Source organism: Panulirus ornatus, chromosome 14 (assembly GCF_036320965.1).
Source record: "Panulirus ornatus isolate Po-2019 chromosome 14, ASM3632096v1, whole genome shotgun sequence".
NCBI lineage: Eukaryota > Metazoa > Arthropoda > Malacostraca > Decapoda > Palinuridae > Panulirus > Panulirus ornatus.
In genome coordinates, this window is record NC_092237.1 from 2388911 (window position 1) to 2407467 (window position 18557).

Here is an 18557-nt window from a genome sequence, read left to right on the forward strand (position 1 = left end):
CATAGTAACCCATGCTGTGCCACGTCGCTCACAGTGACCCATGCTGTGCCACGTCGCTCACAGTGACCCATGCTGTGCCACGTCGCTCACAAAGACATCATGATGAGTGACACGGTTTAAAGCTTGGGTTCGCGTGCACTGAGCACAGACCAGACAGTGAGGGGTGTCAGAGCACAGATTAGTGATGGACAAACCAGAATGTACAGGTCAAGCATAACCTTCAAACACCATAAGTTTACAACCAAATAATTATACCATGCCATGATTTCTTTCCTCACTATCATGTTATCATGCTAATATTTGTTGATATGCAGTGGTTATCAAACCCGCTGAGCACGACAGTACGACCCCAGTGTAAGATGACATGGCCTTTGAACCGACCTTAAAAGGGTCAGGTCAAAGGACAGGCGATCATACCCAAAAGTCGTACCAACGTGGTCAGGGACCATACCGTCGTGCTCAAGGGTCGTACCGTCGTGCTCAAGGGTCGTACCGTCGTGCTCAAGAGTCGCACCGTCGTGCTCAAGGGTCGTACTGCCGTCCTGAAGGGACGAATGTAATTATGCGGGTCACTTGCCATTTTGTGCAAGCGCCAGTCTTACAGGCCATGCTGGTAACCCTGTTCATATTATCCCTTGTGGTGATGCTCACTGATTCCGCCTTAACGAGACGCAGGTCATCAAGTCATCTTTTAACATTTTACTTTATATCAGAAAACATTTAATCTTTAACTAATGTGTTTTTGCTTATCATAGTAACTATGTGGAAGGTCTTGAGAACAAAAACAGCATATATACATCTTTAACTGGCACAGATGTTCACAAACGAACTAGTCTGACTACATGCAGATGGACAACTGTAATTTATGAACTTACATCCCTGGCTCTGGCTTCGGGTACCATGATACAGTATATAGGTTTCCAGGTTCATTCAGAATTGATGTATACATATATATATATATATTATATAAACAGTTCTGTACCATCACAGCTCGGGAGAAAAACGCACATACTATGCGAACCAGAAAAAATGATACAGAGTTAAAATTCACTTTAGCATTCGGAACGGCTCGAGACGGCTTTACCACCTGCTCATAGAGCATGTGTGGTTGCCTTTAATCTCAAAACTCGTAAACCACACCTTGCGCTATGCACATTGATGAGTATGGACCAGTTGGCCCGCAGCTCTTACACTCTCCTTTGACAAACCTGATACTGAAAGCAACGAGGAGGTTTGAACTGAGTTTCGAGAGATTCAAAACAGCTAAATCCCCGCCATAAGCCGAATCAAACAACAGAAATGACTCAGGTATGTCGAGTGCAGTTGAAATGGCGATATCTACACGTTGAGTGCACACACCCCACCGCTGGGTCTTTGGTTTTCAGCTACAGTGAAGAGAGTAAGATAAGAGATACAACTCTTCTGATGAGAGACTGTTTCACGGTGAAGGCAATTGGTTCATGAACTCCATGGAAGATTATACTGTTCGTGGATGGTGAGGGAAGTCACACGCACACGCTGGTGAAGGTGAGGATAGACATGCTGGTAACACAAGTGAAGATGAGGATAGTTGTGCCAGAAAGACGAGTAAATGCAAGGAAAATGATGTCCATAAATCAGACTAATAGATATTGTTCCATTTTGTCTTAAACATACGGGTTGATGGAGAGTATCTGACAATTAGCCTGACTGGTTTCGTAAGACTTCTTCGCACAGACTCAGGCATAAAGATCCTTAACTATGAAATCGGTTTGATGTATGGTTTTAAGTTAATCGGATTAATTTATCTAACTCAGCTTCTGTATGAGAATATATATAAACTTTAGCATCCAACAAAGTTAAGTTTAATTTGTTTTAAAAAGTTAACTCACACTTTAACCATGTCTGAGAGATAGATGTGGCAAGAAATGTACGAGTGTTATTTTCTTTTTTTTTTTTTTTTTTTTTGCATTTCCATGAAAATGATATACAAAGTTGGAGAAAGTGAGGTGAAGGTTGTACGTGAGAGGACATGCCACACCATCATATCCAGGTGGGTAAAGTCTTCATTAAGTAAATATGCACATAATGACGAGATTGCCTGAAGTATATTCACTGTAGACAATTGTGATTTTGTTCCAGATAACGAGGTTGTAGTAAAGATCATAAAATATTTTCTTTTCATCCTCATTTACCCGAGAAAACACCTCATATACCAGAAACAGCTTCATTGCTTGTGGAGGAGAACAGTTTGCAACCTATTCCAGGTAAACTGTCACCATCAAAACATTTGATTCCGTCCCGCATCATTATCATCAGAGGGTTAAGCGTATGGTGAAGACGGAATGGTATTTTAGTGGTTAGAAAACGGGGTGACTGGCCGTAAACAAAGAGTAGTAATTGATGGGCAAAGTTCAGAATGTTTCTTCAACAGGATTGCCAACATATGGAATACTTGACGAGTTAGTGTGAGTGATAGCAACACCAGTGTACATACACTTCGCTTAAGGTCCACGATTGATATAATTGCACCATCTTAGTGACGTGGTCATGTTTAGGTACATCGACATAAATCGACTGTTTCCTTCTCTACTCATACCACATTCACCTCTGTGTCTCTGATCTCTTCCGCCATCACAAGCATCCTCGGAAGGACCCAGTGCTTTTCTGCTGCGTACATGATTTTTTATTCCTTATTCTTCGTCTTGATCAAACCCCCAACTCCAACACTGTTCATCGTGCTTTTCACCAAGCCAGCATACCACACATCTTCAGTACACACACAGGCCCACTCACAAAGCCACTCACCCAGTTGAACACTCACTCTTCTCACCAAGCTGCTCGCCAGGCCATTAGTATTCCCTCACAAGTAGCTCTCACCAAGCCATTCTGCAGAGCACCAATCCCAGTCATCAAGCCACTTACATACATCCACTCCTCTCACTAGGCCACTTACCATGCCACCAGTCCAACTCACCAAGCTGCTCTCTCCACGTCATTCTCACCAAGCCACTCTTACCAAGTCACTCTCACCAAAGAAGGACGCAGGTTGGAGCGTCTGCTCACCAGGATGAAGCAGGGGAGACACAAGCTAGTGTTCCTGGTGAAGCTACACTTCCCGATGCTTTGGCTCTGCCTCCGTCTGCTGCTGTTCCTGCTGGTGTCTGTTGTTCTGCTGGTGCTGCTGCTGCACCAAGCTGTGGGTAAGTCCCTCACAAGGTATGGGGGTGGGGGGGGTGGCTGTTTGTTTGGTCTGTTGTTACGAAGTGGGGGGGGGTGCTGGAGGGGGTCTACTTGTGTGGTACTGTTGTTTGAAAGGATGTTGGTTATATGGTGCTTTGCTTAAGGTGAGGGAGTTGAGTGAGGTGGTTGGGTGAGGTGGTTGGGTGAGGGAGTTGGGTGAGGTGGTTGGGTGAGGTGGTTGGGTGAGGGAGTTGGGTGAGGTGGTTGGGTGAGGTGGTTGGGTGAGGGAGTTGGGTGAGGGAGTTGTGTGTTGTTGTTGTTTATGTTGTTGTTGCGCAGGGACCTTCTTTTATGGGTAACAGACTGGGTCACTCCGGACCCTCCTCTGCTGCCTCCTGCAGACCGGACTTTTATAGTGTATAGAAGATGTGGTATATTGTCCTCCCGAAGATGTATCACCCAGCACTGTGTGTGTGGGGGGGTTAGTTGTCGTGCGTCTGGCATCTTCCTTGGTGTGTTTACAGTCAGACAAGACTGGGTTTTCGTAGTGTTGATGACGTCTGTTGTTATGTGCCGGGAAAGAGGTGGTGTTATGCCGAACATGTGTCGGGGTTGTGCCAACATGTGTCGGGGTTGTACCAACATGTGTCGGGGTTGTGCCAACATGTGTCGGGGTTGTGCCAACATGTGTCGGGGTTGTGCCAACATGTGTCGGGGTTGTGCGAATACAACTTTTTTTTTGAGGGGGGGAAAGAGGGGGGGTTTGTCAGTACATTTTGTAAGAGAGTTGTACTTCAGTAGTGTCACAGTGTTGTGGTTGGTTGTACTTCAGTAGTGTCACAGTGTTGTGTTGTGGTTGGTTGTAGCGGCAGTTGTAATCGTGAGGTTTTGTTGGGATTAATCGTAATGAGGTGTTGTGTGGGTCCTCATGACGGACTTGGTTGAATGAGGACGGAGGAATGTGTGGGAGATGGCTGTTATGTGAGCGCTGTCACGGCTGTTATGTGAGCGCTGTCACGGCTGTTATGTGAGCGCTGTCACGGCTGTTATGTGAGCGCTGTCACGGCTGTTATGTGGTTGCTGTAACAGATGTTATCAGGACTACAAGAAGTGTTATGAGATTTTAGTGTCGTGTAGTTGCCACAGGTGGCGCTCCGGCTGTACTGCTTCGCTTCTGTATCATTGGACACGGGTTCGAGGCGGATCATATGTGGTAGTGATCTATCTATTCTGGCTCAGATAAGACTTAACTGTCATTTCCTGATCCCTGACCTGGATCAGTTGAGAGGACCGTGTCTGTGATGTGAGCGAACCTACAAGTTTCAGCAGTGGTATAGTGTGTGAAATGCTTTACATCTGCCTCATTCGGGAGTCGAACCCAGGATCTGCAGTCTCAGTGTGCTTCTCTACTTGGAAACTCAAGTTTCTTTTTCGTGAGTTTTTTTTTTTATTTCCTTTTCCACATTACGTCACCTTTTCCACGACAGGAGTGAGAGCGATGGCTCCCCTGTGGAACCCATTCTCCAAACTGAGGAATCTAACGACGAGCAGATGGGCGGTGCGCCACGGGCAGGAGGAGGGCAGCCAGGACGACCAGGAAATCCTCAACAAGGACCCCAACTTCCCAAGGATCAGGGACTGGATGTGAGCACTGATGGGGGAGGGGAGGGGGAGCATCATCCATTGTGGACGCGCGTGCTCGCGTGTGTGTGTGTGTGTGTGTGTGTGTGTGTGTGTGTGTGTGTGTGTGTCTGTGTGTGTGTGTGTGTGTGTGTGTGTAGTCATTCATGCAAACATATATGTCTAACTGACATTGGACAGAACATACAGGGAACTTTAGACAGAGATGCTTATATCATTATACTGTCATTTTACGTCATATCTGACAATAGACCCAATAGAAGGAGAGGCTGTGTTGATCTATCGTCTATTGTGGATCTTCATATGACTGCCGGATAATCTACCATCTACTGTGTGTCTTCATATGACAACAGCGGTAGACACTGTTGGTTTATCTATCATCTACTGCGTCTTCCTCTGAAGGTTCGACCACATCTACTTCTCCTTCTACGACGGCGCACGAGTCTACACCAACCAGGCCAGTACTAGTGGCGTAGTGACGCGCTCACCTCGCCTCGTAGAACGACGGATGTTATCTGAGGTAGATCTCTCTCTCTCTCTCTCTCTCTCTCTCTCTCTCTCTCTCTCTCTCTCTCTCTCTCTCTCTCTCTCTCTCTCCTTGAGCACGACGGTACGACCCTTGCGTACGAGACCAGACCAATTACTGTACCGTCGTGCTCAGAAGGTCGTACCGTGGTCATGCACATGAGGTCAGTAATGATATACGTACATGAAACATGTTTCAGTAAATGTTGTTCCTTCCTTATCATTGTTATCATTTACCTCACAATCTCCACCTCCCACCAGGTACACGAACGAGCCCTGGGCTACCTGAACAGCAAGTACCCCGCCAGGTACAAGAGGGAACACTGTACCTCCACCAGGTACGCAAGTTACACGCTACACTGGAGGTGGAAGTATGTACTTTTGTAGTTTCCTGTTGATGGTGCCTGTGTTGGTCTGTCGACTGTGATGTTCATCTATGACCTGCTGCTGACCTTTAACTTGTTGCATACCTATGTCCTGTTGCTGACCTGTGACCTAATCGTTCACCTGTGATCTCTTGCTGATCTATGACCCCTTACTGACCTATGACCTCTTGCTGACTTATGACCTCTTGCTGACCTATGACCTCTAGCTGACCTGTGACCTCTCGCTGACCTATGACCTCGTGCGGATCTATAACCTCTTGCTGACCGTTAAGCTCTTGCTGACCTAAGACCTCTTGCTACTGAATTACGATCCTTGCTACCTGTGACCTCTTGCTGACCCATGACCTTTTACTGACCTCTCCTCTCTTGCTGAACTATGACATCTTGCTGACCTAACTTCTGTTCAATCTATCATCCAAGAGCATCATTCTATCTTCGACTGTTGAAGGTTGAGGACACAAGTACACAGATTTCATGTTGAGGAATCAAGATGTGTATTGAAGCTTTATCTGTATACACACCTAGTGTACACACCTGAAGCTGTGAGTATGACGGATACACACAGATGAGCAGCAGAGTATAATCACCATACCTACTCGTTCTCCAGGTCATACATGTGTGAGCGTATTCCTAGCAGACATGCAAGGTCATGTATTCCCAGCTGTCTGTGTCTTAGAGCCGTGTATTCCCAGCTACCTGTATCTTAAGGTCATGTATTCCCAGCTGTCTGTGTCTTAGAGCCGTGTATTCCCAGCTACCTGTATCTTAAGGTCATGTATTCCCAGCTGTCTGTGTCATAAGGTCATGTGTCCCCGGACGTCGAGCCTCTCTGGCCTTATGTTGGCGAGATCCCTGGATGCCAAGATCATATCCTTGGCACTCCCTGGTGGCACTGTGCCTCCTCCTGCAGGTACCGGACGGTGCCCACGGTGGGGCTAGAGGTGGACGTGACCTGTCAAGAGGCTGCTGCTCACACCGATCGGGTGACCCTCCTGGTACCCTTCAGGTCACCCCAGGTCCTCTACCACCACAACCTGCCGCCACACGCGTCCCTCAACATCATCATGCCGCTCCAAGGGCGCTACCAGACCGTCCAGGTAAGGTCCTGAAATGACCTGTGACCTGATGACTTGTGATCCATGACTTACCGCTAATCCATGACCGGTTACTGACCTGGGACCTGTTGATATACTCATACACTGTCGCTTTTCCTTCCTCGCATATTAGAACTTGTCCTCTTCCCTACCAGTGATATAATCCTCGTGTTGTATGATTACCACAGTGTTATAATCCTCGCTGTTGTATGATTACCACAGTGTTATAATCCTCGTGTTGTATGATTACCACAGTGTTATAATCCTCGCTGTTGTATGATTACCACAGTGATATAATCCTCGTGTTGTATGATTACCACAGTGTTATAATCCTCGCTGTTGTATGATTACCACAGTGTTATAATCCTCGTGTTGTATGATTACCACAGTGATATAATCCTCGTGTTGTATGATTACCACAGTGTTATAATCCTCGCTGTTGTATGATTACCACAGTGATATAATCCTCGTGTTGTATGATTACCACAGTGTTATAATCCTCGCTGTTGTATGATTACCACAGTGTTATAATCCTCGTGTTGTATGATTACCACAGTGTTATAATCCTCGTGTTGTATGATTACCACAGTGTTATAATCCTCGCTGTTGTATGATTACCACAGTGATATAATCCTCGTGTTGTATGATTACCACAGTGATATAATCCTCGTGTTGTATGATTACCACAGTGATATAATCCTCGTGTTGTATGATTACCACAGTGTTATAATCCTCGCTGTTGTATGATTACCACAGTGATATAATCCTCGTGTTGTATGATTACCACAGTGATATAATCCTCGCTGTTGTATGATTACCACAGTGTTATAATCCTCGTGTTGTATGATTACCACAGTGATATAATCCTCGCTGTTGTATGATTACCACAGTGTTATAATCCTCGCTGTTGTATGATTACCACAGTGATATAATCCTCGTGTTGTATGATTACCACAGTGATATAATCCTCGTGTTGTATGATTACCACAGTGATATAATCCTCGTGTTGTATGATTACCACAGTGTTATAATCCTCGTGTTGTATGATTACCACAGTGTTATAATCCTCGTGTTGTATGATTACCACAGTGATATAATCCTCGTGTTGTATGATTACCACAGTGTTATAATCCTCGCTGTTGTATGATTACCACAGTGTTATAATCCTCGTGTTGTATGATTACCACAGTGATATAATCCTCGCTGTTGTATGATTACCACAGTGATATAATCCTCGTGTTGTATGATTACCACAGTGTTATAATCCTCGCTGTTGTATGATTACCACAGTGTTATAATCCTCGTGTTGTATGATTACCACAGTGTTATAATCCTCGCTGTTGTATGATTACCACAGTGATATAATCCTCGTGTTGTATGATTACCACAGTGATATAATCCTCGTGTTGTATGATTACCACAGTGATATAATCCTCGTGTTGTATGATTACCACAGTGTTATAATCCTCGCTGTTGTATGATTACCACAGTGTTATAATCCTCGTGTTGTATGATTACCACAGTGATATAATCCTCGTGTTGTATGATTACCACAGTGATATAATCCTCGTGTTGTATGATTACCACAGTGATATAATCCTCGTGTTGTATGATTACCACAGTGATATAATCCTCGTGTTGTATGATTACCACAGTGTTATAATCCTCGCTGTTGTATGATTACCACAGTGTTATAATCCTCGTGTTGTATGATTACCACAGTGATATAATCCTCGTGTTGTATGATTACCACAGTGATATAATCCTCGTGTTGTATGATTACCACAGTGATATAATCCTCGTGTTGTATGATTACCACAGTGATATAATCCTCGTGTTGTATGATTACCACAGTGTTATAATCCTCGTGTTGTATGATTACCACAGTGTTATAATCCTCGTGTTGTATGATTACCACAGTGATATAATCCTCGTGTTGTATGATTACCACAGTGATATAATCCTCGCTGTTGTATGATTACCACAGTGATATAATCCTCGTGTTGTATGATTACCACAGTGTTATAATCCTCGCTGTTGTATGATTACCACAGTGATATAATCCTCGTGTTGTATGATTACACAGGAAATCCTGTGATATATCCTCGTGTTGTATGATTACCACAGTGTTATAATCCTCGCTGTTGTATGATTACCACAGTGTTATAATCCTCGTGTTGTATGATTACCACAGTGATATAATCCTCGCTGTTGTATGATTACCACAGTGTTATAATCCTCGTGTTGTATGATTACCACAGTGATATAATCCTCGCTGTTGTATGATTACCACAGTGTTATAATCCTCGCTGTTGTATGATTACCACAGTGATATAATCCTCGTGTTGTATGATTACCACAGTGTTATAATCCTCGCTGTTGTATGATTACCACAGTGTTATAATCCTCGTGTTGTATGATTACCACAGTGTTATAATCCTCGCTGTTGTATGATTACCACAGTGTTATAATCCTCGTGTTGTATGATTACCACAGTGTTATAATCCTCGCTGTTGTATGATTACCACAGTGTTATAATCCTCGTGTTGTATGATTACCACAGTGTTATAATCCTCGCTGTTGTATGATTACCACAGTGTTATAATCCTCGTGTTGTATGATTACCACAGTGTTATAATCCTCGCTGTTGTATGATTACCACAGTGTTATAATCCTCGTGTTGTATGATTACCACAGTGTTATAATCCTCGCTGTTGTATGATTACCACAGTGTTATAATCCTCGTGTTGTATGATTACCACAGTGTTATAATCCTCGCTGTTGTATGATTACCACAGTGTTATAATCCTCGTGTTGTATGATTACCACAGTGTTATTACTACAGTTACTCTGCAACTTGCCACTTCTCTCAGACTTATCAAAACAGTTATATAAAGTAACGAATTATATGTGTTTCACATTTTCATTGCACATCAGCCGAACTGAACATATGCTGAGGTCAGGTCACATCACAAACTATACTGAACATATGCTGAGGTCAGGTCACATCACAAACTATACGAAAACGTTGATTTTGACCTTACGTCCCAGAGTGTACTGCTTGTATGTTGTAGCTGCTGATCATTACACGTTCCTTCACTCTCGGTAACTGGCTAGTTTTCGACTGCCAGGGTCGTTACGACCGTCAACCTCAGTTATAAACACAGATCGAAAAGGAAGAGAAAAAATCTTGAGTATCTGAGGGAAATGTACCAGGTAGTCTTAGAGCATTACGTCAGCAATGCGTCCTTATCGCTCACCTCACCTGCAGGTATTTCTGGAGAACCTGCGGAGTGTGCTGACGTCCGGGGCCATGCCGTTGGTGGGCCTGACCATGGTGTACTTCGACGATGACCAGACACAGAAAGTACGAGACCTTCTTCAAGCGACGAGCGAGCAGGTCCCCAACCTCCAGACGGAGTTTATCCTCCTTGACAAGAAGTATAAGTTCTCACGCGGGCGTGGCCTGCAGGAAGGTGTGGAGAGGACCACATTGAAGGGGGAGGTTCTCTTCTTCTGCGACGTCGACGCCTTCTTCACCCGAGAGTTTTTGACGAGGTGCTTAACGACGCCCGTCCAAGGACACCAGGTAACGCTTCCATGTCTCGACCACGAAAATGAAACTGGTTCACTTTGGTGGTCGAGATTTCATAGAATGTTCGAAGTCTCTACCACTTACGTGAAGCTGGTTTATTCCCGTGATCGATGCTTCATGAGATACCGAAAGACTCGAATAGTAATGAAACTGGTTAGTTCTAGTGGTCAGGACTTCATTATATATTGCAAGTCTCGACCACAAAGATGCAACCAGTTCACTGTGCTGGTCGAGGCTTAATGAGATATTCGAAGCCTCGACCTCGGAAACAGAACTGGTTCTTTCTAACTCCGTAAGATATTTAGTACAAAACTAGAACTGTATCTTAGTGATCATCATGGAATATTCTATCAACAGTTTTTAATAATCTGGTGTTGCTGGACCTGTTTCGAAATCAGTATTCACAATCAGCAAACCACTTGTTCATAGATGACTCTTATGCCATAAAAACGTCGACTATGACTGATAATCCTGCATATATTGTCAACAGCTTGTAGGAGGAAGTGAGTTGGTCCATTTACCTTTGCTTAACTGAAGGACAGCCTTCAGCCTTCTGGTTGTTCACTGTCGGGTTTCGAGTCCCTGAGAAACTAAAGCACCTCTCGTTGTCCTGCAGGTGTACACACCGATGTTGTTCTCCCTGTACAACCCGGAGTTCGTGTATACACTGTACGGGAAGAAGGTGCCGCCGCCTCTGGAGCAGCTGCGCGTCCATGACGATTATGGCTTCTGGCGTCTCTGGGGCTTTGGTAAGGCGGTCAACACCAGCAGCATGGTGAACACCTAGGGCTTGACGTGCCCGGGGCTTGACGTACCCGGGGCTTGACGTTTATTATCAGCTGTTAAGATGTTTTGAATGATGTAAATATTCTTATCTACTGACACATGATACTTTCATGACACATTCATGTCATAAGCCCCTCACATACGACCCATGACCTCATTCTTGACCTTAACCATACGACCTGTGGCTCCCCCAGGTATGGTGTGCCTCTACAAGTCCGATTTTCTGAAGTTCGATGGTTTCGACAAGCAGCGAACTCAATGGGGAGGAGAGGATATTAACTTTCACACGGCAATCGTCAAGAACAGACACTTTAAGATCATTCGGTGAGTCAAGGACACGTTCTACTTCCTATAAGGACACGTTCTCCTTCCTATAAGGACACGTTCTCCTTCCTATAAATCATGTCATCAAGAAATATTGATGACATGATGTAATTCATTGTTATGTTTGGTGTGAAGATATAAACAATACATTGTGTACAGTGATGTGAGTTGTTTATATTGTCTCATTATCTACTAAGACTCTCGTGTCCCACAGCTCCCTGGACCCAGGCCTCTTCCACCTATACCACCCGAAGACATGTGGCAACGCCCGCTCGAGCTCCCCTTGCTTTAAGGTGAGGACTCATAGGAAACAACGCGGGAGACGGTAAGTTGCCTTGCAGAACACCGTTCAGTACAGTATTGTGAGCACTAGAGTGTAGTTGCTGTGTGTCACGTCCCTGCAGGCGTACCTCGTATGGCAGGATATGGTAGCTATAGTTATGGTACCTTCTTTTAAGGTATAGTATGGTAGGTATGGTTATGGTGCCATATTCTTGGGCGAGGTATGGTAGACATGGTTATGGTACCTATGGTTACCAGTGGGCCTGGGGGCAAGTGAGCCATGGTTGTCCATGAGTAATGAACACAGATCAACTGGCCATTAACCATGAACTATGGTTCATTGTACAACTAGTCTCTACCAAGAGTAACGACCCGCCACCATGACCTGCAAACCATGTGAACCACACACCATGTGCCACACAGTAGCTGGTCTTAAGATTACAGACGATTCGGAAAGAGGGAGGGGAACACTTCCCCCCTCCCCCTCGTACTGGGTGTCTTTCGCCTCTCTCTCTCTCTCTCTCTCTCTCTCTCTCTCTCTCTCTCTCTCTCTCTCTCTCTCATCTTCCTGTACATCGTCGCCTGATTTTGTCACAATTCCTCTCTTTATTCCTTCCTTCCTGCCAGCTCTCCCTCCCTCTCCCTCTCACCCTCTCCCTTCCTCTCTCATTTATTCATCTAATGAGTAAGGAAATGAGAGAATAAAATCAAAAGTTTAACTCTTATTCAGAAGTGAACTGTAAGAAATATAATTCCTCTCTATCTTTAATTCTTATTCACATCTACGATCATCAAATTACATTGTTGACCATTATCACATGCAATTACATTATTGACCATTGTTACATGCAATTACATTATTGATCATTGTTACATGTAATTACATTATTGACCATTGTTACATGTAATTAGTAACTCTGTAATGAAAATATAACTGTCTGTATCAAACCATAAATGGAAACCAGTCAATGTTGACCCTGTCAAGAGATATCTATTGAGACCATTTCATGAATGATCTCGCCTTCTGAAGCTGTGAAGTGTGAGTGTGTCTCTCTGAAGCCGTGAGAGACATGTCTCACTTGGAGTCTGATTGTCTCATTTCGTCTCAGACTCTTTATCTCTCTAAAGCTGCGAGAGACAGAAAGTCTCTGGTGTCTCTGATGCCTCGAGAGACAGAATGTAGTTCGCCTACAGATCTCTCTGTCTCTCTCATGGATATGAAAGAGAAATAATCTCACGTGTGGCTTATGACATTGCCTGTTTATATGTATACATCCGAGACGTGTATATTATCATCGATGTGTATTACAGAGATCTCTCTACATCAGGACGAGACAATGACACGTGTCTCTTCGTACTTCCCTAAGCCAAGTCGGGACTAACGTATATATTAATAAGGAAGTGTTTCCCTGGGATGTTGCTGCGATTCTCGACCGTATGGAGGACAGCTGGGGCAAAAAAGTGTGTAACGGACATCCTTCACTGGTCCTCTCAAGGGGGTGAGGGGGCGGGGGGGGGGGAGATGAAGTGGTCCAGCAACGGTAAACCAACGGTACAGCAACGGTACAACAGGGGTTCAGGATGACATGATCTTGGGGATCCTATACAACGGTACAGTTAGGTACAGCAACGGTACAACAGGGGTTCTGTTGGAGGACCTTCAGGAGGAAAGACTTCAGCGGTTCAGGTAGTTGACAGAAAACTGTGACGTCAGCTTGTAGCATGATGACGTCAGCTTGCTGTACTGATGTAGCATGATGACGTCAGCTTGCTGTACTGATGTAGCATGATGACGTCAGCTTGCTGTACTGATGTAGCATGATGACGTCAGCTTGCTGTACTGATGCTCTTCATCAACCAGTAATACAAGACCGGCTTCAGAAGCTTCAGTAGGCCCGGTGTTGCCTCCGTAACACACCCCGGGGCTGCTTCAGCTTCCGCATCTTCGTCCTCAGCTTCAGCAGAAACTCTAACCAACTTCAGACGTGGTGCCATGGAACTTCAGGATCATGACAGTCAACTTCAGGAGGCCTGGGAAGGTGAAGCAGGAAGCAAGCCATAGGAACCCACATGGGATATAGTATGCAAATGACCCACAACCCAGGATCGAATTATTCTAATGAGCATTGAGGGAGAGCAGACCTCTCATCCTGGGAACTATGGCGCCTCTTACCATGGAGGAGCCATACAAGGTCACCAGCTGTGGACGTGCCCAAGGTGGTGACAGAGGCAGTGCTAACCTGTGCACTCAGGAAGTAGACAACATGGCTAATTCTTTTTTTGCGAGACAGATACGTAACGGATCAGATCAACATGGGGTGAAGTTTTCCTGTATATTACATGTAGAGATATATAGAAATATTTATCCATAAACACAAATATGTATATAGACAAGAACAATCACACACACACACACACACACACACACACACACACACACACACACACAGCAGAGACAAGACTAGAAGTCTGTCTGGTCGAGTCTTCCAGTCTGGTAGCCAGACCTCACCATCTGTCCACCTCACCCAACACCTTCTCTCTTTGGTAGTACATTAGATATCATCTAAGTCACTTAGATTTAGACGACTTCTTACAAAGATGAATTTATTCATAGATTTTACAATGTATTCCATCCTTTAGTCTTGTGCAAAATTCTCTCCAATTTACATTTTTTTCCTAATATGCTTTACGTACGACGGTACGACCAGTAAACATGACGGCACGACCCTTGAACATGACGGAACGACCCTTGACACGACAGCACGACCTTTGAACATGACGGTACGACCCTTGAACATGACGGTACGACCCTTGAACATGACGGTGCGACTCTTGAACTCTCAGGTCAATCCTTGCACACAATTTTACGACCCTGAGGTTGGCCAGGTCATCATACTACCTGGGTGTCGCAGCCTCTTACGCAAGGATCGTAACGTCGTCGTCCTTATGTGTCGACCTCCCCCCCCCTCCCCCACCACCACTCCAGGGATGATACTCACGCTTCAGGAAGCTGACGCTACGTCACTGACGCTACGTCACTGACGCTACGTCACTGACGCTACGTCACTGACGGAATACCAGTCAGTGTTCAGGTGACAAGTAGTGATGACCGACGGTACCTGAACCAACACAACACAACGCAACGCAACACAACACAACACAAGACCCACATACCCTATGTGTTATGAGAATGATATCGTCGCTGACGTGGAGGATGATATCGTCGCTGACGTGGAGGATGATATCTTGGGGTCAGAAGTTGTCATCTGCAGTCATACAGGGTCGTGTTGGGTCACATAAGGTCATGATAGATAATTAGATAAAACAGGTAGGTAGCTAGATGGACAAACTGATATATATATATATATATATATATATATATATATATATATATATATATATATATATATATATACACAGAGAGAGAGAGAGAGAGAGAGAGAGAGAGAGAGAGAGAGAGAGAGAGAGAGAGGCTATAATTCAAAGGTATAACCATCATTATCATCCACTGATGATCTGTCGTTAGAGATGATGACACAGAATTCTTTCAATTTACTGTCATTCATGCATGACATGTTTACTCAAGGATTGGTAACGCTGCAGCACTTACAATCTGTGATGTGTCCCCTTCAGAGGTCAAGCCAGGTCAGGTCAGGTCATCTTATATATACTTTTGCATTAGTCAGGGGTTAAAATCCCCTTTAGGCCCCCCTAACTGAACACTCCTTGATAATATGAATTATTGTATATGCCTTTTATAAGAAGATAGCGAACATGTAAAGCATTATGCAAATACCGGTTTTTTGGTTGAATTTCATTTACATACCAGCAAGTAACTTCTTCTTCAAGCCCGTGGGATGACCTGTCCCAGTGTGGCGTTGTGGCCAGCAGGGGCAACACAAGGTGACTGAGGCCAGTACAACGGAGCAGCAGCTCACACACAACACGTGGCGTCAAGTGTGCAGTAAAGTGGTTCGCCCGCGTCATGGAAGACGTACTCCACTTTAGGATTCAGTACAAGTCATGGATGTGTTTGTGGGGTTGTGTTCATAATGGGGTTGTGTTCATAACCTGATGAAGTTGTAGAGTTTTTGCTTGTGGTCCAGTGATGTAGACCGTAAGGTTCGGTTTGTGGTTTGTGATGGTTTGAATGCTTACGAAGATTCTGGGTTCAGTTTAAACCTAAAATAGGATGTTCTAATGTTTCTTTTATGGAATTGGGGATGTCTGTGTCACCCTTAATCTCTCTATCTCTCTTTCTCTCACTGTCTCTGTCTCCCATAGTCTCGTCCTTGAGGGAGATTAGTGTTGTGACCCACAGGTCCTTCCTCCTGTTGACGGCCCACTGACACACATACAGCAGAGTCACTATAGCTAAGTTTACCCCCTCACCCGTTTTCTCTGGTAGCACACACACACACACACACACACACACACACACACACACACACACACACACACACACACACACCATAATGTCGTCTTGATATGAAACTTCAGATGATAATCAGTGTCACTTCTTCACCTTCATACATATTCATGATACCTTCTCGGCTCCTTCTTCTCTGGAGACAACAACCTGGGTACAGACCATCATGCCTGTACCACCAGACACCAGGACCTGTACACTGGAGGACCTCTGTCTGTGGTCTACAGACAGGCATTTGTATACTTGATGGTGTCACTGGCGTTGGTCTGTATGTTGTGGCATACTTATGTCCAGGTAGGTGGACGTAATACGCACGCAGACACAGGCCAATACACATGGCCATCTGTGAGATATTATACATATATATCTTGGTATACAGCCACTTTAGGGCGTGTATACAACCACCTCAGGGCATGTATATGTATGTATTACTTCTCCCTTCAGTGGCAATATGTAGGATCAGAATTGCTGTAGAGGCGTGTTAGATGTGAACAAGTTTGACCAATTATTTTGATGATAGATATTTACTCAAAAGCAATTCATTCTCACCATAATTAGCCTTTACTATCTATGTATTGATTATGAACAGCCTCTAACGTTTCTCCAGATCTTCATTAATTATAATTCAATGATCATTATTCTTGTATCATCGTTTGTTATGATTAACATGACAAGGACAAAACATACTTCAGTCATGGCTACATAGAGGGAGAAGAAATTACATCAAGAAAAATATGATTATTATTAATGGAATCAACGTCTTAATTACATTCACTACAGACGAAGGCGTTGAACGAGGGGTCACAGTTCTCCTTGGCCATGTGGTACATGCACCAGATGGAGAACCTGTCAGTACACAGCGTTCTGACAGGGGTGGAACACCTACAACTCCTCGACACCGACTTCGACCCGGAAGCCGAGGCCAGAGTCGAGGCGGAGGATGGAACACAGCGGGTCCGGGAGGGTCTCTGTGTCTTGCTGGTGGTCTTTGTCTTTCTCTTTAATGTCTGCCTCTCAATCCATAATTATAAGAGATATGTGAAAATATCTAAGATAGTGACCGAGTAGACATTAGTCTTGGTATAGAGTAAAACTTTATGTGAATGTAATGAACAAAGATTTATTGTTATATATATATATATATATATATATATATATATATATATATATATATATATATATATATATATATATATATATATATATATATATATATAAAGAGAGAGAGAGAGAGAGAGAGAGAGAGAGAGAGAGAGCAGGTGGGGGTCATAACACTTCACATAACAACACTAACTCCCACAATATTTATAACCATCTCAGAACATGACAACTAATAATATTGTTTCACTCTAATAACCAGTTATCTAAGAACATGTTAGTCAAACCTTAACTAGTGTGGAAGCATTTACATATTGTGTAATCCATGTCCTCATCTTTTCTTTTCTAACTGCAAACTTCCACACATATCTATCTGTATGTAGTCATTATCTATGTTATATCCGTATGTAGTCATTATCTATGTTATATCTGTATGTAGTCATTATCTATGTTATATCTGTATCTAGTCGTTATCTATCTGTATCTAGTCATTATCTGTGTAATATCTGTATGTAGTTGTTATCTATATCTCTATACATGACTAATTGCGGTTGCTTTCATATACCTTCTCTTGTATACCTTGTGCATACATTAATATATAATTATTATTATCATTAGCATTAATATTGTTATTATGACCATTATTATTATTATTATTATCATTATTGTTATTATTATTATTATTATCATTATTATTATTATTATTATTATCATTATTATTATCATATAGATCTATGTCTGTTGATTACATCTATCTCTTCATCTTTATCTATCTCTCTCCTTATAACTTTCTCTCGCTCATTATCATTCATATTCTTTCCTTCATCTCTTTTTATCATTTTCTCCATCGCTATCCCCAAAATTCTTACATCCATCTCTATTTTCTCCCATTTCCTCTCTCCATTTCTTCCCTGTTTATCAGTCCATCACACTATTCCTCCACCACCTTACATACTCCTTCACATCTCCATCTCTCTTTCCATCACTTCTTCCTCTTTATCTCTCTTTCTGTTTTCCTGTATTTCATTCCCTACATCAACAAAGGAACTGAATATACAGTTTAAGATCCATCGCGATGGGATGGAACATCATGTGTTCAGCCCTCTGCCATCCCCCTCATCACTACCTCCCCCCCCCCCCCCCCCGCCGCCCCACTTCTTCCCCACAAAAAAGATACATTGATTTACTTGCCGGAAAAATATATCATGACATTCCCTTCTTGTAGCACAGAACCC

At 43.6% G+C, this 18557-nt stretch overlaps 1 protein-coding gene across 3 annotated transcripts; it reads left to right on the plus strand.

The window, feature by feature from the left end:
• The first annotated feature begins 1152 nt into the window (after positions 1 to 1152).
• LOC139753152 (chondroitin sulfate N-acetylgalactosaminyltransferase 2-like) lies at positions 1153 to 17939 on the plus strand. Of its 3 annotated transcripts, XM_071669324.1 has the most exons (12): positions 1155 to 1308; positions 1975 to 2032; positions 2927 to 3182; positions 4650 to 4806; positions 5206 to 5323; positions 5590 to 5666; positions 6625 to 6811; positions 10080 to 10397; positions 11020 to 11152; positions 11384 to 11513; positions 11728 to 11806; positions 17005 to 17939. In XM_071669324.1, the coding sequence occupies exons 2-12, from the start codon at positions 2012 to 2014 to the stop codon at positions 17290 to 17292; spliced, it is 1764 nt and encodes a 587-aa protein (XP_071525425.1). In that variant the 5' UTR covers positions 1155 to 1308; positions 1975 to 2011; the 3' UTR covers positions 17293 to 17939. The 3 variants fall into 3 exon arrangements, with proteins under 3 accessions (XP_071525426.1, XP_071525425.1, XP_071525427.1); XM_071669325.1 differs by lacking the exon at positions 1975 to 2032 and having other exon boundaries at positions 1153 to 1308; XM_071669326.1 differs by lacking the exons at positions 1155 to 1308; positions 1975 to 2032 and adding an exon at positions 1341 to 1527.
• Positions 17940 to 18557: the final 618 nt, after the last annotated feature.

Coding starts and splice junctions, on each gene's coding strand:
- LOC139753152 (XM_071669324.1), top strand. CDS start 2,012: ATGCCACACCATCATATCCAG. Junction 5,667..6,624: donor GAACACTGTACCTCCACCAG/GTACGCAAGTTA, acceptor CTCCTCCTGCAG/GTACCGGACGGTGCCCACGG. Junction 11,514..11,727: donor AGACACTTTAAGATCATTCG/GTGAGTCAAGGA, acceptor CGTGTCCCACAG/CTCCCTGGACCCAGGCCTCT.